The sequence below is a fragment of the Vipera berus genome (genome assembly GCF_964194415.1).
Source record: "Vipera berus genome assembly, chromosome: 7".
NCBI classification, from domain to species: domain Eukaryota; kingdom Metazoa; phylum Chordata; class Lepidosauria; order Squamata; family Viperidae; genus Vipera; species Vipera berus.
Genome location: NC_138209.1, coordinates 64,264,926 through 64,284,681, shown reverse-complemented (window position 1 = coordinate 64,284,681; position 19,756 = coordinate 64,264,926). Strand labels below are relative to the sequence as shown.

At 38.2% G+C, this 19,756-nt stretch overlaps 1 protein-coding gene across 1 annotated transcript in view; it reads left to right on the top strand.

The window, feature by feature from the left end:
* The window catches only part of MARCHF1 (membrane associated ring-CH-type finger 1), a 52,361-nt gene extending 34,519 nt beyond the window's left edge, over positions 1-17,842 (top strand). The window contains exons 3-4 of the mRNA XM_081332682.1: positions 8,410-8,557; positions 16,120-17,842. Coding sequence (XP_081188808.1) covers positions 8,410-8,557; positions 16,120-16,418 — 447 coding nt within the window. The 3' untranslated portion in view covers positions 16,419-17,842. The remainder of the gene's footprint in view (positions 1-8,409; positions 8,558-16,119) is intronic.
* Positions 17,843-19,756: the final 1,914 nt, after the last annotated feature.

The following is a 19,756-nucleotide window of genomic DNA, read 5'->3' as shown; positions in this document are numbered from 1 at the left end:
TTTTTCACACTTATGACCGTTGCAGCATCCCCAGGGTCATGTGATTTATATTTGGATGCTTGGCAACTGATTCATATTTATGATGGTCACAGTGTCCCAGGGTCATGTGATCCCCTTTTGCAACCTTTTGACAAGCCAAGTCAATGGAAGGGCTGCTGGTGGCCAAGTGCTAAGGCGGGACTTCCTTCAGACCCTCCCTCCCTTTCATTCCAATCTCCCTCCCTCTTCTCTTCCTGTTTCCCTCCCTCCCTCCTTCCCTGCCTCCCTCTTTCTCATTCCCATCTCCTTCCTTCTGAAGGAAGAATTTGAAACAACACCCACCCCACTATTTTCCCTCTTCCATATATTTATCAAACAAGGAAAAGCATCCAGAGACGGAAAAGACAAGCTGCTGAGGGAACTAGCTTAAAAGGGACATTCCCCTTTAAGAATTAGCTACTGGCTAGAAAGGAAAGTTAAGAAGCTGGCAGCCAGCACTTAAGAAAAAAGGGGGGGAAAGGTAGCAAGTACTGGATGCCGGCTAAGGCAGCCTCCTCAAATGGCTCCATTCATAAGTAAAGGAATGCTACAGGCAAAGTCCATCCAGGACAAAAATACTTCAAAATCCCTTGCAGCAAAACTTACAGCTAACAATAACAGAGCAATAGAATTAGAACCAGTAACCCCTCACCCCAAAACCCAACACGAGCCATCAGCCACAATAGAAATTGCCAAACACTCCTTAAGAACACAAAGCCCACATTGCACAAAGTCACAAAAATCACATAACAATCCTTCCACTCTCCCGGTTTGTTGTTCAGCTGCTCCAGAGCCGAACTGCTGAAACGGCACTTCGCTTCTGCCAGTAAACACCTCTCGAGCAGCTGGCTTCCTCTTGTCTATTTCAAATGGCAGCGCTTCATTTTTTCCCCTTTTTCTCTTAAAGGTATAGCCTCCCAGCTGGAAAGCAAGCCCCCAGCTTTTTCTTCCAACACTTCCTTCCTTTCCGTTTCCCTCCCTCCCTCCCGCTCTCTACCTCCCTCTTTTTTATTGCCCTCTCCTTCCTTCCTCCCGTCCTCCATGCCTCACCTCCAGCCGATGCTGCCTTTCTTCATTCCTTGTGGAACACCACCCCTCCCCTGCTGTATTTCTTGCCTGTTTGTCACTGCCACCTGTGTGCGCGCCTGGCACGGATGGCTGCCACAGAAGTTGTAGATTGGCACCCGGCTGCTCTGTTTGATCTCTCCTTTCTCCCCCCCCCCTTTCTTTTCCCTTTGGTGCAGCTCCAGCTGACTCCTCTTCCCAAGATGGCATCTTTTTTCTCTCTCCCTCTCCCGCCCAAACTGCCTCCTTGTTTAGCCTCTCCTGTCTCCGCCCCATCTCCTCCTTTCTCTTCCAGGTGAGACGGAACTGCCGATCCTGGGGCCTTTGCCTCACCCCAGCTGCCCTGCAGCTCCTGAGGACTCTCTCATGGCAAGTCCTGCGCTGCACTGCTTTGGCTCATTCCCTCCCCGGCTACACTTGGCTGGGCTGGACAGGGCCGCATACCACCTGCCAGGTGCCAATGTACCACTGATTGAAAAGCCCTGATCTAAATGATTATTATATCTTATTAGGGAAAATGTAGGCTAAAATGGGTCAAACATAAGGCAGACTTAAACTTATTAAATTGCTCATTATACTTGAGAAGCTGTCAGAACCTCAGGAGATGTTTTCTCCACAAAGGAAAATGTGGGAAGTACTCAACATGTTTATATTTTATGTGTCAATGCTTGCCAACATCGGATGTTTTTGCATTGACGATAGATGGAAAGGTAACCATCTTTTTTATCTCGCTTTTAGAGTTAGATGATGCTGGGAGGGGGGATGTGAATGTGAGTCCAGTTAGACATAACAACACTCAACTTAGCCTGAGAATCAAGGTTATTGAGCCCAGAACTGATAAAGAATTGGTGGGCTGGAGAGCTGGAGAGAAAGCCTGCACTTCAAGCTAATTGGGAAATGTGATTTATGACTGTTAATTGGAGGAGGGAATTGTGCTTTGATACTAGGTGTCCAGAGGAGGGGAATTCAATTTTTGGCTTCGATTATGCAGTGCGGATGTTATGCTATTCAAATAAAAGATCTTCTAAGGTAAACAAAGCCTTGAAGTTCTTTTGAAGAGTTTCATCTGTCGGAACCATTATGTCTATAATAATATGAATTTAACAGCTCTGTGCAGCACTTCAGAGTCAATCTCAAAAAAAGAAAAAAAAACCTTTTGCGGGATACAGGAGTGTAAGGTTGTACCTGTTGGCAGCACTATGTGGCTTTTTTTTCTCAGAATTCCATGGGGAAGCCTTGTAATGCCCCCCAAAATTGTAGTTGCTTAAGGCATTGAAAAGGGACGCATTGGCTCAGTGGGTTAGGACACTGAGCTTGTTGATCAGAAGGTCAGCAGTTTGGCGGGTCGAATCCTGAGTGCTGTGTAACAGAGTGAATGCCTGTTACTCGTCCCAGCTTCTGCCAACCTAGCAGTTCGAAAGCACGTAAAAAATGCAAGTAGAAAAATAGGGACCACTACGGTAAGAAGGTAACAGTGTTCCGTGCACCTTTGGCATCTAGTCATGCCGGCCACATGACCACGGAGATGTCCTCGGACAAGCGCTGGCTCTTCGGCTTTGAAATGGAGATGAGCACCGGCCCCTAGAGTCGGAAATGACTAGCATGCATGTGCGGGGGAACCTTTACCTTTACCTTTTTAAAGCATTGAAAGCAGTTATGCAGTGCACATTGCCACCTGCATTAAAAAGGGTGATCAGATCTGACCGGCTGCAAGCTCAAGTACTTGATTATGTCACATAGAGGAGCAAGGAGCAAGGTAAGATCATATCTCTTAAGCAATGTTTCTCAACATCAGCAATTTTAAGTTTAGCAGACATCAACTCCCAGAATCCCATAGCCAGCATGGGTATTTTTTTTTCCTGTTTCCTCAAATGGTAGTTTCACTTAAAACAAATATTCCTGAAAGTAACAAGGGCTCAAGCCATAAAGGGCCTTGTAGATAATAACCAGCACCTTTTTGGATCTAGCGATCAACCAGTATAATCCCATAACATAAGGATTGTTCTACTAAACCAGTTAGAATTTCCCAGCACATAGACAGCTGCATTACTGTATATGCCATCTGCAACTTTTAATTCATTTTCAAGGGCATCCCCATATGAAGCAAACTGCAGTAGTCTAACTGAAATCTGACAAGTCTCATGTGTCACTTCAGCACTTCCTGTTTCAGACCAGGAGCACCTGATAAGTGCCATAGCAGCTGCTGCTGACCAAAGGTTTTCCTGGTCACAAATTTCATTTGCTGTTCTAGCAAGAATCCAGCAGAAACCCCAATAACACACCTTTTCTTATTTTGATATTACATACAACTTAAGGGATGTCTGTTGCTTTATAAAAAGGGACGCGGTGGCTCAGTGGGTTAGGATGCTGAACTTGTCGATCAGATGGTCGGCAGTTTGGCGGGTCGAATCCCGAGTGCCGTGTAACAGAGTGAGCGCCTGTTACTTTATATATGTATGTATGTATATATGTATGTGTGTATATATATGTATGTATATATATGTATATGTATATGTGTATATATGTATGTATATATATGTATATGTATATGTGTGTATATATATATATATATATATATATGTGTGTGTGTGTGTGTGTGTGTATTTTTTTTAAATATGAGCTGTCACTGTTGTGACTACTGCCTGTGGATGGCCTTGGGTTAGGCCACGGGTCGGCAACCCACGGCTCCGGAGCTGCATGCGGCTCTTTGAGCCGTCTCCTGCGGCTCCCAGTCGCCCGGTGCGCGCGCACCTCTCCGAACGGGCGGAGGTGCGTGCGCACCACTCCAGATGGGAGGAGGTGTGCGCGCACCACTCCAAAGGTTTAGAGAGCTGCGCGCGCACCTCTCGGAACGGGCAGCGGCGGTACCCGTTTGGAGACCTGCTGGTACCGGTTTGGAAAGCTGCCGCAGCCCGTTTACTGAGCTACCGCCTTCAGTAGCTCTGTAAACGGGCCGCGGCAGCTTTCTAAACCAGCACCAGCAGGTCTCCAAACGGGTGTTCGGGCGGAGGTGCACGCGCACCTCCGCCCGAACACCCGTTTGGAGACCTGCTAGTGTTCGGGCAGAAGTGCGGTTTGGAGACCTGCTGGTGCCGGTTTAGAAAGCTGCCGCGGCAGCTTTTTAAACCGGCACCAGCAGGTCTCCAAACGGGTGTTCGGGTGGCAGTTTGGAGGTCCCGGGGGTGGCTCCGGCGACGCCTGGGCTGAAGGCGCCGCAACCCAGCGCCCGTCACCACGGAGACCCGTCGCCGCTGGCATGCAGGTGCATCCACATAAAAAAAGTGGAACCGCGTGCATGTATCCACGCACGCGCATGCGCAAAAAACAAAACGATTTGCGCATGCGAAAAACATTTTGTTTTATGCGCATGCGCGTGCGTGGATGCACGTGCACGGCTCCCACTTTTTTTATGTGTGATGGAACCGGTTCCCAGTGGCTCTTTTGCTTTTTCAGGTTGCCGACCCCTGGGTTAGGCTGAAACAGGAAATAAGATTTGTCCCGTGTTTGGGGCCTAGCAAGGTATTCTAAATACTTAACAAACATTTTGTGTGTGTGTGTGTGTGTGTGTGTGTGTGTGTTTGTTTGTTTGTTTGTTTGTTTGTATATGTTGCTTTATATAGCAGCATTCTCTTGATGCAAGACCTAGGAACATATTTTACTTCATGCTGGGGTGTTTCATATGGTTTACACAGCTAAGTTCAGCTATGTATTATATTGTCACTGTTGGCTGTGGGCAGCCTTAACCGTGGTTTCGTGTTATAGACAACTATAAGTCCAACATCCAAAGAGCAAACCTTCTGTTTGTTAAACTTGAGCTTCCTCACCCACAAACTACATCTCATTGTGTGGGCTGATCTGACTCTGAATGGGACCAAACATATTGGTACCGATGATACAGACACGAACTTAAAAAAACTCAAAGCAGCAGTGGCAGAGAAACAAGGTAAACTGAAGCCCGTTGGATCAAAATGAATTAGAAACAATTGAACCATACAAGTCGCTTAAGCATCTTAAAATTGTTTATTTGATCCAGAAGACTTCAAGATTTAATATCGTGCCTGATGCCATATATTTGTATGCATGTTGAACTGATAAAATATACTGATATATTAAATGTATTCCGTGTGTTACTTGATAGTGTCTTGACCTTATCAATCTTGAATTGCAAACTTAACTGGTTAAGGCTTGTTCTTGATCTTCTTTGCTCTTATAAAACAACTTAAGAGACTGTATAAAAGTTATTAGATGCATTTCTGCACTTGCACAGATCAATTCTGTAACCTTTCACTTACAGCTTCCAAGAACAAAGAAAATACACCCAGTATTTTCACTGCTTCTTCTTGGTACTATAATGCACCCAATGTCTCTTACATGCCATTATTCCCCTGACCAGACACCTTAGTGGAATAGATGGGGATGGAGAATTTGAGGTGGAACAGAACTTGGATTTCCTGGGCAGGAGAGGCAGATTAAAATATGATATTTGCTGGAAAATCCAATTTACACAGATCCTAAAAGCATTAATGTGCACTCATGCACCTCATTATCCATTATGGCAATTCTACTTGCAAAAGTACAAGTCCCCTGACTAGTCTTACTTTCTTGCTTCAATACCTTTGGTTTCTTCTGATTCGGAGAAGGAGAGTCCTTGGTTTGGGAACGAGGGTGTTTATTTCACTATGAGTCATATAAAACAGGAACCCCTCCCTGTCCAAGGCTTTGGTAGAAACCTCTGGACAAGAGAGCTTGATTGATAAAAACATCAAGTTGTATAAGTACAATATAGCCATAGCAGAGGTGTGTGTGGGGGGTCTAGCTTTGGAAGTTACTGGCTGTGATACCCCCCAAAGTGGAGGTCTTGGCACTTGTTAGAAGTCCTCCCTCCACCTGATGTCAACTATCCAGAGCATGAACATTCTTCTACCCATTTCTGAAGAGGAGCAGTTCAAGGTCAGGATTTGACACAGTGGTGAGGGATGGTCACAGTCCCTTCCCATTCCTCATACCTAGAGGGAAATTTTCTGGCACCTCCTGGGTCAATGGATTTAGAAAAGAAGCAACCTAGAGGGAAGTATCCATGAGAAGTACAGTAGAGGGTCAGAGGAAAAGAGAGTTTAGGACCAAACAGTTATGCTACCTTAGCAATGAACAGAAGTCATCAGAATTTCCACAGAGAAAAGAGCTGGATCTCAATATGTTGGAATACCTAGGGGGAGGGGAAAGTATGTAACATTTGAACCTTGAGATTGATATATTGAATGAAAAGAAGGACTAGGGGTGACATGATAGCAGTGTTCCAATAATTGAGGGGCTGCCATTTTCCAAAGCACCAGAAGGCAAGACAAGAAACAATGGATCAAAATTAATCAAGGAGAGAAGCAACGTAGAACTAAGAAGAAACTTCCTAACAGTGACAACAATTGACCAGTGGAATAGCTTGCCTTCAGAAGTTGTGGGTGCTCCATCAGTGGAGGCTTTTAAGAAGAGATTGGACAGCTACCTGTCAGGCATGATATTGGTATAGGGTCTCTTGCTTAAGCAGAGGGTTGGACTAGAAGACCCCCAAGGTCCCTTCCAACTCTGTTATTCTGTTATTCTAAATCTTATAACTTTAATTATGTTACAGAATAAGCTGATTTTCTGCTTTAATTATGCTTCTAGTTTATCTAATAAAAAGAATTAACATATGAACAGTTTTCTTTGAATTTCTGCCTGCAAGCCCTGTAATCTGAGCGCTGATTTTGATAAAGCCTGATAGAATGGAAACCTGAAAAACGAAATGGCTGCTTTAATGAATAGCAGAGAGGTTCTCGGTTTATGTAGTCAAAATATTTTTTTTCTATTAAAATTTTTAACTACACAGTCATAAAAGCTTTAATCTATTGTGTAAAATTGTAGGACTATAAATTAGATTAGAAAGTTTAAAAAAGAAAACTTCTTGGAAGAATACAGTGGCATGTCAAATAATTTTGTCCCTCACTGTAGGTTCTCCTGCTTGAGCAGGGGGCTGGACTAGAAGACCTCCAAGGTCCCTTCCTGCTCTATTCTATTCTATTCCATATTGTGCAAAAAGAAAACTACACAACTACTTTTATTTACAACGTGTTTTTATTTCTGTGATATTCCTACCACCTGAATTTATTTCAAAGTTAAGCTAAATACTGCCTGAGATGTGGTATTCTGTATCACACATTGCAGGCAGATGGCAGTGTGGCACCATGCTCAACCACAGAACTATTTTTATAAGATACAAAACTAATATTTCAAATTAGAACCTTTTTAACAGCAGGGGTTTTTTTGTAAGCAGTTTATTAAAGAAGGAAACACAATTAAGGATAATGGACTCTAGTTTTATAGAAGAAAAAGCTATCTAAATATTTTTGTCAATTATTAGCTAGATACCTATTATGTGAACCTAAGGACAAAATTAAGCTTTAATTACATGAGTGGCCCTAGTGTGCTTTTTAAAAAAATGAAATAGCATTCTTAATTGCTCATAGCCATGACAGAAATTAAAAAGTGGTCTTTCTGCCACCCACCTTTGCTTCTCAAGAAGAAAAGGAAGAAGAGAAACAGAAAGTTTGATGATATAAATCTAGATTTGAGCAAATTAATACTTCACTTTGGGATATTTGTATACAATGCTGCTTACATAATCTAATTATATTTTCTTGAGTAGATATTTATCCTGCCAATATCAATTTGCAATATTTGTTACACATATTAGTTGTTCTCTAAAACAAATTTGGGAATATTCTAAAGCAAATTTAGGCTACTAGGGTCTTCTCAATTAGAAGTCCAAAAATCACCAAGGAAAAAACTGCAGCAGAAATCACGATTTATGTGCCTAGAATGGCAGACGAGGGAATCCTCCATGAAAATGTAGCCATGGCTATGCTGTTTTTTATTTAGGCAGTATAGCTTATGATATGGATTGTAAAAATGTAAATAAGAATAATTAACATTGTAGTTTAATAACTCTCAAGGGCACCAAATCAGAGGCATTGCTCTGAACAGTTCAAACTGATGCCATGTTCTAAAGGCGAAATTTCTATGTTCACCTGCAGGAATGTACAAGTCCATGAAAATCTTTTCCTCTTTGTTTTAACTCCCACTATAGGAAATATTATGATACTCTAATACACTTTACAAATGCATTATTATATATCAAAGAAATTCTGAATTATGTATTTTGTATTATGTCTTAGTCTGTACTAAGAGTGATAGATTTCCAAGTTATTTGCTTTGCTACTCATTGCAGAAAAAATATATGATATGAGCTACTTTCTTTGAAGTCCTGTAAATCCTTTTTTTTTCAATTTGCAGTGGGAGAAACTACAGATGACAACAAGTGAAAGAAGAAAAATAGTTTGCTCTGTCACATTCCACATTATTGCTATTACCTGTGTAGTTTGGTCATTGTACGTATTGATAGATCGGACTGCTGAGGAAATTAAGCAAGGCAATGACAATGGTGAGTATACTGATCATTTTCTACTTTCACATAGTGCTACTTGCAGAATCAGTAGAAATACTGTATATTTCACTAAGTGCACACACTCAAAACGTAAGAGTGGGTTTTATTTGCATATCCTTTCTATATTATAATCAGTTCTTGAGATGACAGAGCACCATAATTTAAACATTTCCTTATCACATCTCTTCCTTTCACAGAATCCAACATTTTTAAGAATGCCTCTTACATATTCACGAAGCCAAGTCACTACCTCTTATATATCCAAACAAGCAGTTCAAAACAGTTAATGGTTATGATTTTGTCTGGATGATATAACCTAGGAAATTAGCTCCCAAACACTGTGAATAGAAAAGATTATAAGTTTCCCTTCAGGTTGATTTCCTGATCGTTTCATGTCCATAAAGTTTTCTTGGCAAGAGTTGGAAGTAATTTGCCATTGACTTCTTCCAGGCTTGTTTCTTCCCCAAGACCTACAATTCCCTGGTGGCTTCTTATCCAAGGGCTAACCAGGCCTAAACTTACTTCATTTCCACACCCAAACAAAGTTGGACAATTTCTGCCATCAGCTGAGATCAAGGATGGAAAGATGCAAGAGAAATCAAAATAGCACTAATAAAGCAATTATCCTAGATAGTTTCCAACCACAACTATGGTAGCAGAATCATGCAATGCAAATAAATGTTATCCTGTGTATTTCATGCAAACACTGAATCCAGAAAGATTCGGTGCGTTCTGTACAGCGTGTTGCATAGTGCAGCTGTTTGCAGAATCAAATGTTATTGTTCCTCTAAACACGGTACTTGCCACAGGAAAACATAGCTTCTATAGAAAGCATTCTAAGGACAGCTTAGGATACATAGTATATGTGCCTGCCATTATTTCTTTCATTAAATAAAACAATCCTGTATATAGATATCTAATCAGTGACAGGTATACGACTTAATTTGATCACCTTGCTTCTATCAATTTGTTTTCTGTAGATTAAAATATTTTTGTGAACATATCTTATTTGGTCATTTAGTGTATTGTGCAAAGCCACAAAATGGTCAATATAATGATCTTAAATAGATTGTACGAATTCAGCTACTAAGTTCAAGTGTACATATTTGTTTATTTATTTGTTGGATTTATTTACCTCCTATCTTGCCATAAAAGGGACGTGGTGGCTCAGTGGATTAGGACACTGAGCTTGTCGATCAGAAGGTCGGCAGTTTGGCGGGTCGAATCCCGAGTGCCGCGTAACAGAGTGAGCGCCTGGTACTCGTCCCAGCTTCTGCCAACCTAGTAGTTTGAAAGCACGTAAAAATGCAAGTAGAAAAATAGGGACCACTACGGTGGGAAGGTAACAGCGTTCTGTGCGCCTTTGACATCTAGTCATGCCGGCCACATGACCACGGAGACGTCCTTGGACAAGCGCTGGCTCTTCGGCTTGTCCTAGAGTTGGCAACAAGTAGCACGCATGTGTGGGGGAACCTTTACCTTTACCTTTATCTTGCCATGGGGCTACTGTAGGCGGCTTACAATAATAAAAGGGAAGAAAGGGAGTGTAAATAGAAGTAAAATAATAGAACAATAAAATAAACAATGATGAAGGAACAAAACTAGAAGAAATAGATCAGTATGTTCCTCTATATCACTGGAGTTTTAAATGGTTTAAATTATTCTGAAATACATTTCTGTTTTCCTATTGGTTTCCATTGTGTTCTTATTTTTATATTTTTCACTAATAAAAAACCAAGTATAGGATCTTCACTTTAAAAAGTGCAATATTTTCTCCTTTAATGATCCATGTGCCAAATAGATGGTGTGTGGCATTTTTGAAAATGTCAGAAAAAAACCTTCAGTGATAGAATAACAATGACAATTCAAACTATATATATATATATGCAAATCTGATCTCAAAATAATATTCTTGCTTATTGTCTGGAAACATCTTTTGATTCTAAAAGTCTATTAAAAGTTCAAAATAATTTATAGGTATTAAATTGAACCAATACTGACTTTCTACCACCACTAGAAATAATGTTATTTATTCTTTTAACTGCTTCAAAAGTAGAAACATGTACATTTTCAGTTGACCTTATAAGATGAAGTTTTTTCCCTTTTGCTTCCATTCATTCATCCTTCATTTATTTGTTTTGAAACTCAGTCAGCTCTCATTCTATACAACAATCAAATCCCCTCAAACCATTTCTTTTGCACCAATCACTTGGTATTCAGTCTACATTCATTCTTGATGATTTTTTATTACAACACTTAAGTCATCCATTCCTGCTACAGCCAACTTGAAGATTCTCCAACTCTCATTTCCTTATAACAAAGTAGGCATAAGAGTATGCAAATCATTTCACTGTAACAGACCACATACTACTTACTACCAGCACCTGATTAAAATTTCTCATCTTTAGTAAGCATTCCACAAGGTGCATAAATGATTTTAAAAAACCTAGAAGTAGAATGTATGTGAAGTAGAATGTACAATCGTTCATCCAATTTTTCCTGTCAGCTTAGATTTCCTTGATCTTTCATGCATTGATAGCCAGATCTTATTCCGTTTTGTATCATGCAATATAACATTCATTGTAAATTGTTCAGGTTCACAGCCTGCAACATGGCATCTTAGGAATATGAGGTACAGACACATTCATTGCAAGCATTCCATGTAAATTAATCCATAAAAAGTAGCGGAACATCACACAACCTTGACTCACACTTTTCAATCTTGAACCAGACTAAGCGTATCATGTGCTTAGGCAGTTGTCACAAGCATTAAGCAAATCTTACAGACACTCATTAAGCAGACCACATTTGAACAGTTATCCAGTGACAATCCATTTCTGCAGACTTATCATTCTTCCACATTATCAGCAGCTCTTCTCTCTCTCATATTCTTAACCAGTTCTCTTAATTATTTCATCAAAAGCAATCAGACATGATGCTTTTAGGTTTATATTCATTTCTCTCTGGATGGATGGATAGATAGATAGATAGATAGATAGATAGATAGATAGATAGATAGATAGATAGATAGATAGATAGATAGATAGATAGTAGATTTTTTCTTAAACCATGTATTCAAAATAACACATTTTTCTAAGCAGATTTTTCACTAAACCAATATAATTCTCATTCATTTCTGGGTCTCTCTATTCTCCCATCATGTTTATGTAACCTAACAAAAATAGTATATTACATACCATTAAGAAATTTCCTGACAGTTAGAACAATTAATCAGAGGAACAACCTGCCTCCAAAAGTTGTGAATGCTCCAACACTGGAAGTTTATAAGAAGAGACTAGACAACCAATTGTCTGAAATGGTATAGGGTTTCCTGCCTGAGCAGGGGGTTGGACTAGAAGACCTCCAAGGTACCCTCCAACTCTATTATTATTATTATTATTATTATTATTATTATTATTATTATTATTATTATTATTATTATTATTATTATTATTATTATTATTATTATTATTATTATCATATTATTATTATTATTATTATATTTATTATTATTATTATTATATTTATTATTATTATTATTATATTTATTATTATTATTATTATTATTAGGAGTATTATAGCCACTAATTGCTTCTTTAATATGCCTGAAACAAATACCTGGATGCCAATTCAATTCATTTTAGGCCTTTTGTCCATAACATATTATTTATCATTTTCCCTTGGATATATTTGGTCTCTGTGAAACTTTTCTTTTTCATTTTTTAATTCATTTTGTTTACTATTTACACCTCTTACATTACAAATTATAATTTTTCATATGCAGTGGCTCTTTTCTGATAGGTCCACAGATACTGATTTCCCCCATTTTGACTTTGGCCAGTCAAGGCTCTCATTCTCTTATCATTTTCCAGTGCCATAGAGAAAGCATAAATTTGATTAACACTTTTAGTTGCATCTATGCAGTATGGAATATTTCTTTTCATTTTGTTTATTTTATTCAAGAGAAAGTTAAAATACAAAACTCCAAAAAATAAAAAATACAAAAAAACACATGTCAAGATATTTAAAAAGTACATCAAAAAGAAAATAAAAAAATCAACAAATATAAAAGTTATCCCCCTTAATTGAATACTATTTAATACACTGCTACAATATTGTTTCCCACTGCTTGTGAAACAGTCCTCCCACACCAAAAATTTAAACTAGTACATCCATTTGCAAATTATTGACCTGTCTTTTATATACTATATTAATGACAAAGTATTAATTATAACAAAAAAGACAAGATCAAGGTTTCAAAACTCTGTTAACAAATTGTTATTGTAATCCACTTGTAGAAAGTTTACACAGTATTTTATTTATCCCAAATTGTCCCAAAAGTTCAAAGTAATTCATCTTGGCTCAAATATCCATGTTTATTTCTTATTGCTATTTCTTATCAAGTGTTGTTTAATTGAATATAATAGATTTAGTCTCCATAGTGGGTCTAGTCCAAAAAGAACTGGTTTGCAGTTAGGTGTAATAATTTCATTCTCCAATCTCCCTGTCTGAGTAGAAAAAAGAATTTGTCACTTCTCCATAAAGACTCCTAATACTGTAAGGATATGCAGGCTTGAACTTCAAAGAAACAAATGGGATCAATTCAGTTAGTTCCCCAGCTGTGGAGAGATCTCTTTGGTCTGCACCTTTCAGATCAGAGTCCTTTTGTAGATCTTTATCCAAGATTACATGCCTCTGCATATTTTCCATGGCCATTATCATCTCATCAAACTTTTTTTTAAAAAACTTTCAATTAAAACTGTATATTTCCCAACAGTCTTTTCTTAGATTTCTTGCCTATAAACTGGTATTCTGTTTAATTTGATCAGGGAACAAAGAACACATAAGCAGAAGGAAACAAGAAATATATTTTCTGTATATTTCGATTCAAGGTTAAAAGACAAATTCAAAAGAGATAAACTCCAAACATTTTATAAATTCAAAAAGTACAAAAATCCTGTGGTGAGATTCCAATATTAATGTCAATCGAATGAAAGCACTTCACATTTTGGAAACATACATGCTTCCTCGTGTGGAAAACAAAGGTTATTCAGAAGATCATAAAGGGAAAGAAAACACACACACACATACAAAAAAAAAACAGAATCCAGCAAGGGATTGAAATAAATCATTCAACTTTTAAGAGCAAAAAACAAAGTGAAATAATAAATTCAAAAAGATTCCAAAAAGTGGAATCTTCAAGACTCCCCTTCTCAAATGGATCCAAAGTTGTCCTGGGTCATTCTTGAGTATTCCCATTCAAATCCAGGCAGCAGCATTACCAGAGAAACAGCAGAGAGAAAGCTTCTTACTGTTCAGCAGCAATCTTGGGAAGAAGTTGGTTGCAATATGGAATATTTCTTGATAGCAACAACAACTCTTGCCATTAAGAAATAGTTTCACCTCACTATTTAGCCACAGGAACAACCAAAGCCTAGCTTTGCCCCAAGTGTGTTCAAGTTATTTCGTGGGAACTAGGATCACTGACTCGGAGATTATTTTGCAAAGCAACGTACAGGTGCCCATAGCTCACCCACAAGCAACATGATGGAAGCATACAGCAATATAGTCAGGATTCACATTTTCTTTATTCTGCATGGGTAGTGATGGGAGCACCCCGATACTCCCATATTACACCCCTCCTGCGTGAGCTGCATTGGCTACCGGTTGCCCTCCGGGTGAGATTTAAGGTGCTGGTACTTACCTTTAAAGCCCTACATGGCTTAGGCCCGGGATACTTGCAGGACCATCTGCTGCCGGGAACGAATTCCCATCGCCCAGTATGCTCACACAGAGAAGGCCTCCTCAGGGTACCGTCAGCTAGACAATGTCAGCTTGCGACCCCCAGGTGAAGAGCCTTCTCTGTGGGAGCGCCAGCTCTGTGGAACCAGCTCCCCCCTGAGCTTCGGATGGCCCAAGATCTCCGGTCCTTTCGCCGCGGCCTCAAAGCACTCCTTTTCCACCTGGCTGACCTGGACTGACAGGGATTTTAATTATGTTTACAATTTTAACTCTAATCTTTAATTTATTTCAATTTTAAATTTTAATTTACTGTACAGAGACCTTTAATTTTTGTTGTTGTTAGCCGCCCTGAGTCCCTCGGGAGATAGGGCGGGATATAAGTCCCATAAATAAATAAATAAATAAATAAATAAATAAATAAATAAATAAATAAATAAATAAATAAATAAATAAATAAATAAATAAATAAATAAAAATATTAAATCTTTTAATCTCTTCTGCTTCAAACAGCAAAGCCTTTCCATGTTTAAATAAACTGTACTGCAGAAACCTAATTGTACAAATGATTGCTAACTACATAACCACTATAGTTCTCACGATAACCATCATTCATCGAGTTAGAAGTTATGACTGTGCTGAATGATAGTTATGGCAGCTCCTCAAAGTTACAGCCATTGCAGTACCCCCTTTATTCACATGATCAAAATTTGGGAAATTGGCAGTCTTGTCTGCATTTATGACAGCAAGGTATGCTTTGATTCACCCCTCATCCACCTATCTTCCCCACATCTCTATTATTTTGTCTGCCCTGCATTCTGCTGCTGCCTGCCTCTGCCAACCCAAGCTGCCTTAATCATCTTCTTCCCACTGGTGACAGGAGGTGTCTACGCCAAGACTGCTTTTGACCCTTTGTGAGATCTGGCTCGGCATCGTGGAGGCCTCATGCAGCCTTGAAAAGGGCCAGTTGCTGCCTCAGCTAGACACACCTAGAAATGGGAGGAAGATGGTGAAGGTTAACTGGGGTGAAAGTTAGATGGTGCTGGATGGCAGAAGTAGGTGGTAGAGGAAGAGTTCAGGGCAACAAAAAGTCAGAGATGGGGAAGGACAGAGGAACTGAAGTGGAGATGAGTGTGCTCAAGAGAAGCACAAGGTCCTTGCCTAACAACCGCAGCTGGGATTACCAGAACTGCTATTGTTAAACAACGCAGTCACAAGAACTTTCACCTAACTACCACTTCTCTTAGCAATGAAAATTCATGTCCTGAATGAGGTCATTGAGGTCTACCTGTAATAGATAATTTTTGTCTTTTTACGAAAATAGTAGGACGTGTGCTTCTAAAAGGTAAAGGTAAAAGTTCCCCCGCACATGCGTGCTAGTCATTTCCAACTCTAGGGGCCGGTGCTCATCTCCGTTTCAAAGCCGAAGAGCCAGCACTTGTCTGAGGACGTCTCCGTGGTCATGTGGCCGGCATGACTAGACACCAAAGGCGCATGGAACGCTGTTACCTTCCCACCGTAGTGGTCCCTATTTTTCTACTTGCATTTTTACATGCTTTCGAACTGCTAGGTGGGCAGAAGCTGGGACGAGTAACAGGCGCTCACGGCACTCGGGATTCGACCCGCCAAACTGCCGACCTTCTGATCGACAAGCTCAGCATCCTAACCCGCTGAGCCACCGCGTCCCTTGTGCTTCTAAACCACCCAGCAAAAAAAATATAGTTGATTGTAAATATTAAGAGAAATCAATAGAAACAGTGATCAAATTAACATTAATCTCTCTCTCTCTCTCTCTCTCTCTTTCTTTCTCTCGTGGAAAGGAGTCCTAGAATGGCCATTCTGGACAAAATTGGTTGTGGTAGCCATTGGATTCACTGGAGGCCTTGTCTTCATGTATGTGCAATGTAAAGTCTACATTCAGTTATGGCGAAGGCTGAAGGCTTATAACCGAGTAATATTTGTTCAGAACTGTCCAGATACTGCCAAAAAACTAGAAGAAAAAAATTCTTCCACCATTCAGAACACTGAAATTAAAGATACTGTCGTGGTTCCAGTATCACAGACAGATACAAACTTTCAGCAAACGGAAGAAACTGTTTCTGATGTCATGCCAGTTTGATGGAAGTAGCATTTTTGGGGGGAACAAAGTGAAACATTTCTGTTAGCTACAAGAAAAAAATTCAAATCCACGGAGTATATTTGAAAAAAGAACATAAAAAAGAAAATAGCAAGGAAAATTGATAATAAGCTGCACATTACCTCTGAAATGTAAATGAGAAATGGTTTTTTCCCCACTTTTCTTGCTAAGTACAGTTAAAAGTAGAGGTGAAGAAGATAAACAAAAACTTCTAATGGGCAAATGGACATGCCAACACTACTATTGATGGCTTAAAAGAACTGCATTTGCAGAAATTCTACTGGTGTTCTGTTTACAAGGAAAAAAAACCTTTATGTGTATTTGCTACTATAGTCTTTTTGCTAATTATTGTAGACTTGGTGGGGGGGGAGATCAAAGCAAATTTTTAAGGTTCTTACAAAGGTATGCATCGAAGCACAAATTATCTGTTTGATAATGTGATATTTAATGCTAAGGTGATTACCCTATAACATTTCTGTAAAAACAACCATGCTGTTACTAAGTGATAATGAATTTTGAGTATTTGTAAACTAGAATATTAGAAATATTTTTCTTGGTCAACAATAGACACAGAAATAATTAACAGCAAATTCCTACATTCAAATTGCTACATTCATCTGGAGCAGCAACTTAGTTTGTAATTATTCTTATATAGTAGCATATTAAAACTGAATTTCCCGGCTGCCTGTAAAATTATTCTTCTAAAGGGTAATTCATTAAATCGGAGTATTAAGACACCAGAGTACTTTTGTTAACAAAAGGCTTTACAATTTACAGTATCTATTTATTAGGGTGAGAAATATGCAAAAATAAAAATAAAAAGCAGAAGTTACAGCCCAATGATTTGTTTTAAAGATAAAGATAGCCTTGAAAAAGTCAGTGTGGACAGCACTCACATTATGACAATATTCAATGTGAACTTAATTGACAGTGTATATGCAGTAACTTCTATACAAGAAAGAATTTTAATAGTTAAGTATTCAATAGTTCATTTGATATTATTTTAATATATTAATATAAAATGAGGGTAAGATGTTTAAATTCATATTAATATAAAAATGCAGCCTGCAGGGATCCAAAGAATAATTTGGCATCCCATTTCAGAAGTATTTACCCAGGAGGTTTAAAGAAAGTAAGATATTTACCAAAAATAAGTATCTTATTTCTATCACTGTTATGCTTGTTGATTGTATTGTGAGTTGTGCCCAAGTAATGTGAGTTAATGAAAAGAAAATAGTAATAAGAGGAACTTAGGATGAAAAGTTGCAATTGGTGATTTCTAAAAGAATTATAATTCATGCTGCAGATTTTTTTTTAAGTAAACTTTTTCCTGAGATGATTATACTCTTTTGTTCCATTGAGAAATTGCAAAAGCAATTAATTTCATTAAGATAAATGGGTATTTTCTCACTGATGTCAGTAAGCCAGAGGTTGTTTACCATTATCAGAAATCTAGCTTGGTTGAAAAGATATTAACCATAAAGTTAATATTGTACAATATGATAGATTTGACAAGAATTATAATGGTGGGAATCTTTTGGAAATGAAAACTGGGTAACTGAACTGTAAACTAAACATTTTGGATAAAAGAAAAAAAATGTGATTATAGTATTTTGTGGTGTTTAGAGGATCACATAATTTAACAGAGATAATGGGACGGATGGAAAAGAAGTCAGGCCACAAGCTGAAATCAATTTCAAACTGCGTGGTCTGCCTTTTCTTTTCTAAGTGGCATACAGATCAAGATATAGTTTGGGTTATATTTATAATCTGGAGTGGTAACTTATGCTTCTTCTCCAACTATAAATATTTATGATGTTACTATGCTTTTCATAGAAGATCACTATGGCATAAAGAGCTGAAAACTGAACTTATATGCAACAAAATGCACTTTCAGAATAATACTGCAATGTGAATTTCTTATCATTCTGCTAATGTTTGTCAGTTCAGGCAGTTAGTTGCCCAACTATAAATTTTGCAGAGCCCATACAATGGAGCCCATATAGGACAACATTGTGTAAAAGGATTATCGTGCATGTGGTAAAAGGAAAATGACTGGTATTCATATATTTGAAGAGCCAGTAAAATACTAGATTCATAGAAATGTTGGCATGTTTATATAGCATGATGTATTGGGAGAAAAGGTCTACATGATTCCCATACCAGGATTTTTTAAGAAAATAACTTATAATTATGCCAGCAACAGTTTTTAACCAAGATTTGTTTTGGTTTAATTCCATAGAACTTAGGGAATTATGTTATTTTTAAAATCTGATTCACATAGAAACAAGTATGAAGAAACAGCTTTCAGCTGTATTTAAAAAATTAAATGTGTCCCAGTTTGCAATATGCAATCTTTTATGCTGTCTTTTTTTTTTTTTGAGTACCAGTTAAAGTATGTTACAGATAGCAGAAAAAATGTGGAATATATCATCCTTTTAAGGAAAAAAAGCAAATTTTTAAATTCCATCATTTTTTGCTTGGTCGGTTGTTTGTTTTACTCTTAGGCAGCATTCTATTCAAATTTTCCTGCTATCTATATATCTAAAATCCTAATAGTATAATTGCTACAGGTGGAAAACCTATCACTAGCAAAAAGTCAGTATTGCATTGTTGCACAGATTCCCATTTATCTGAAAATTCTCAATTTCCGAAAACTGCACTGCAATCTATGATGCAAATATTTTATTATACATAATCATTGGACTTGCAAGTTTGTTACTTGTTTTACCCAGTCCTCTTTGGCAAGAGTTTTTGTGGGTGATTTGTGTATTAAAAAGGTTCTTGGGGTGAGAAAAAAAAACTAATTGTTGTGGAACAAATTTGTATTTGTAATAAACAGATGACTCAAATGGCTATAAATTCTTTCTTTTTTTAATAGAAACTAGTCATATTTCTATTATGTATTTTATAATTTCAGTCTGAAGAACTTCAGAACTCCAGTCTGAAGTTTCAAACTGGAGGAGGTCATTGCCTTATCCCATGCCCTGAAAATTTGCACCAAATTTTACATGCGTGTTTTAAAACGAAAGCTCACTTCAGTGCTTCAGATGACATTCTATTGAGCATGGAAGAACCTGGTTAAAACCAAATGAAGTCCAGTCCTTTTCCTGAGCAAGTTTTAATTCTAGAGGCTAGAAAAAAGAAGAAAATCAGAATTGCATTCTTTCCCCCCATTCTTCAGGAAGGTAGTTTAAATGTCAGTTCAGTAGCCTGAATTTGTACTTCAGGATCTGATTTATAAATCAGCGTTAAGGAACTTTGTTTTAAAAAGATCAATTCAGAAGTAGAAAGCCCACTAGTAGGTTCTCTGAAGCCAA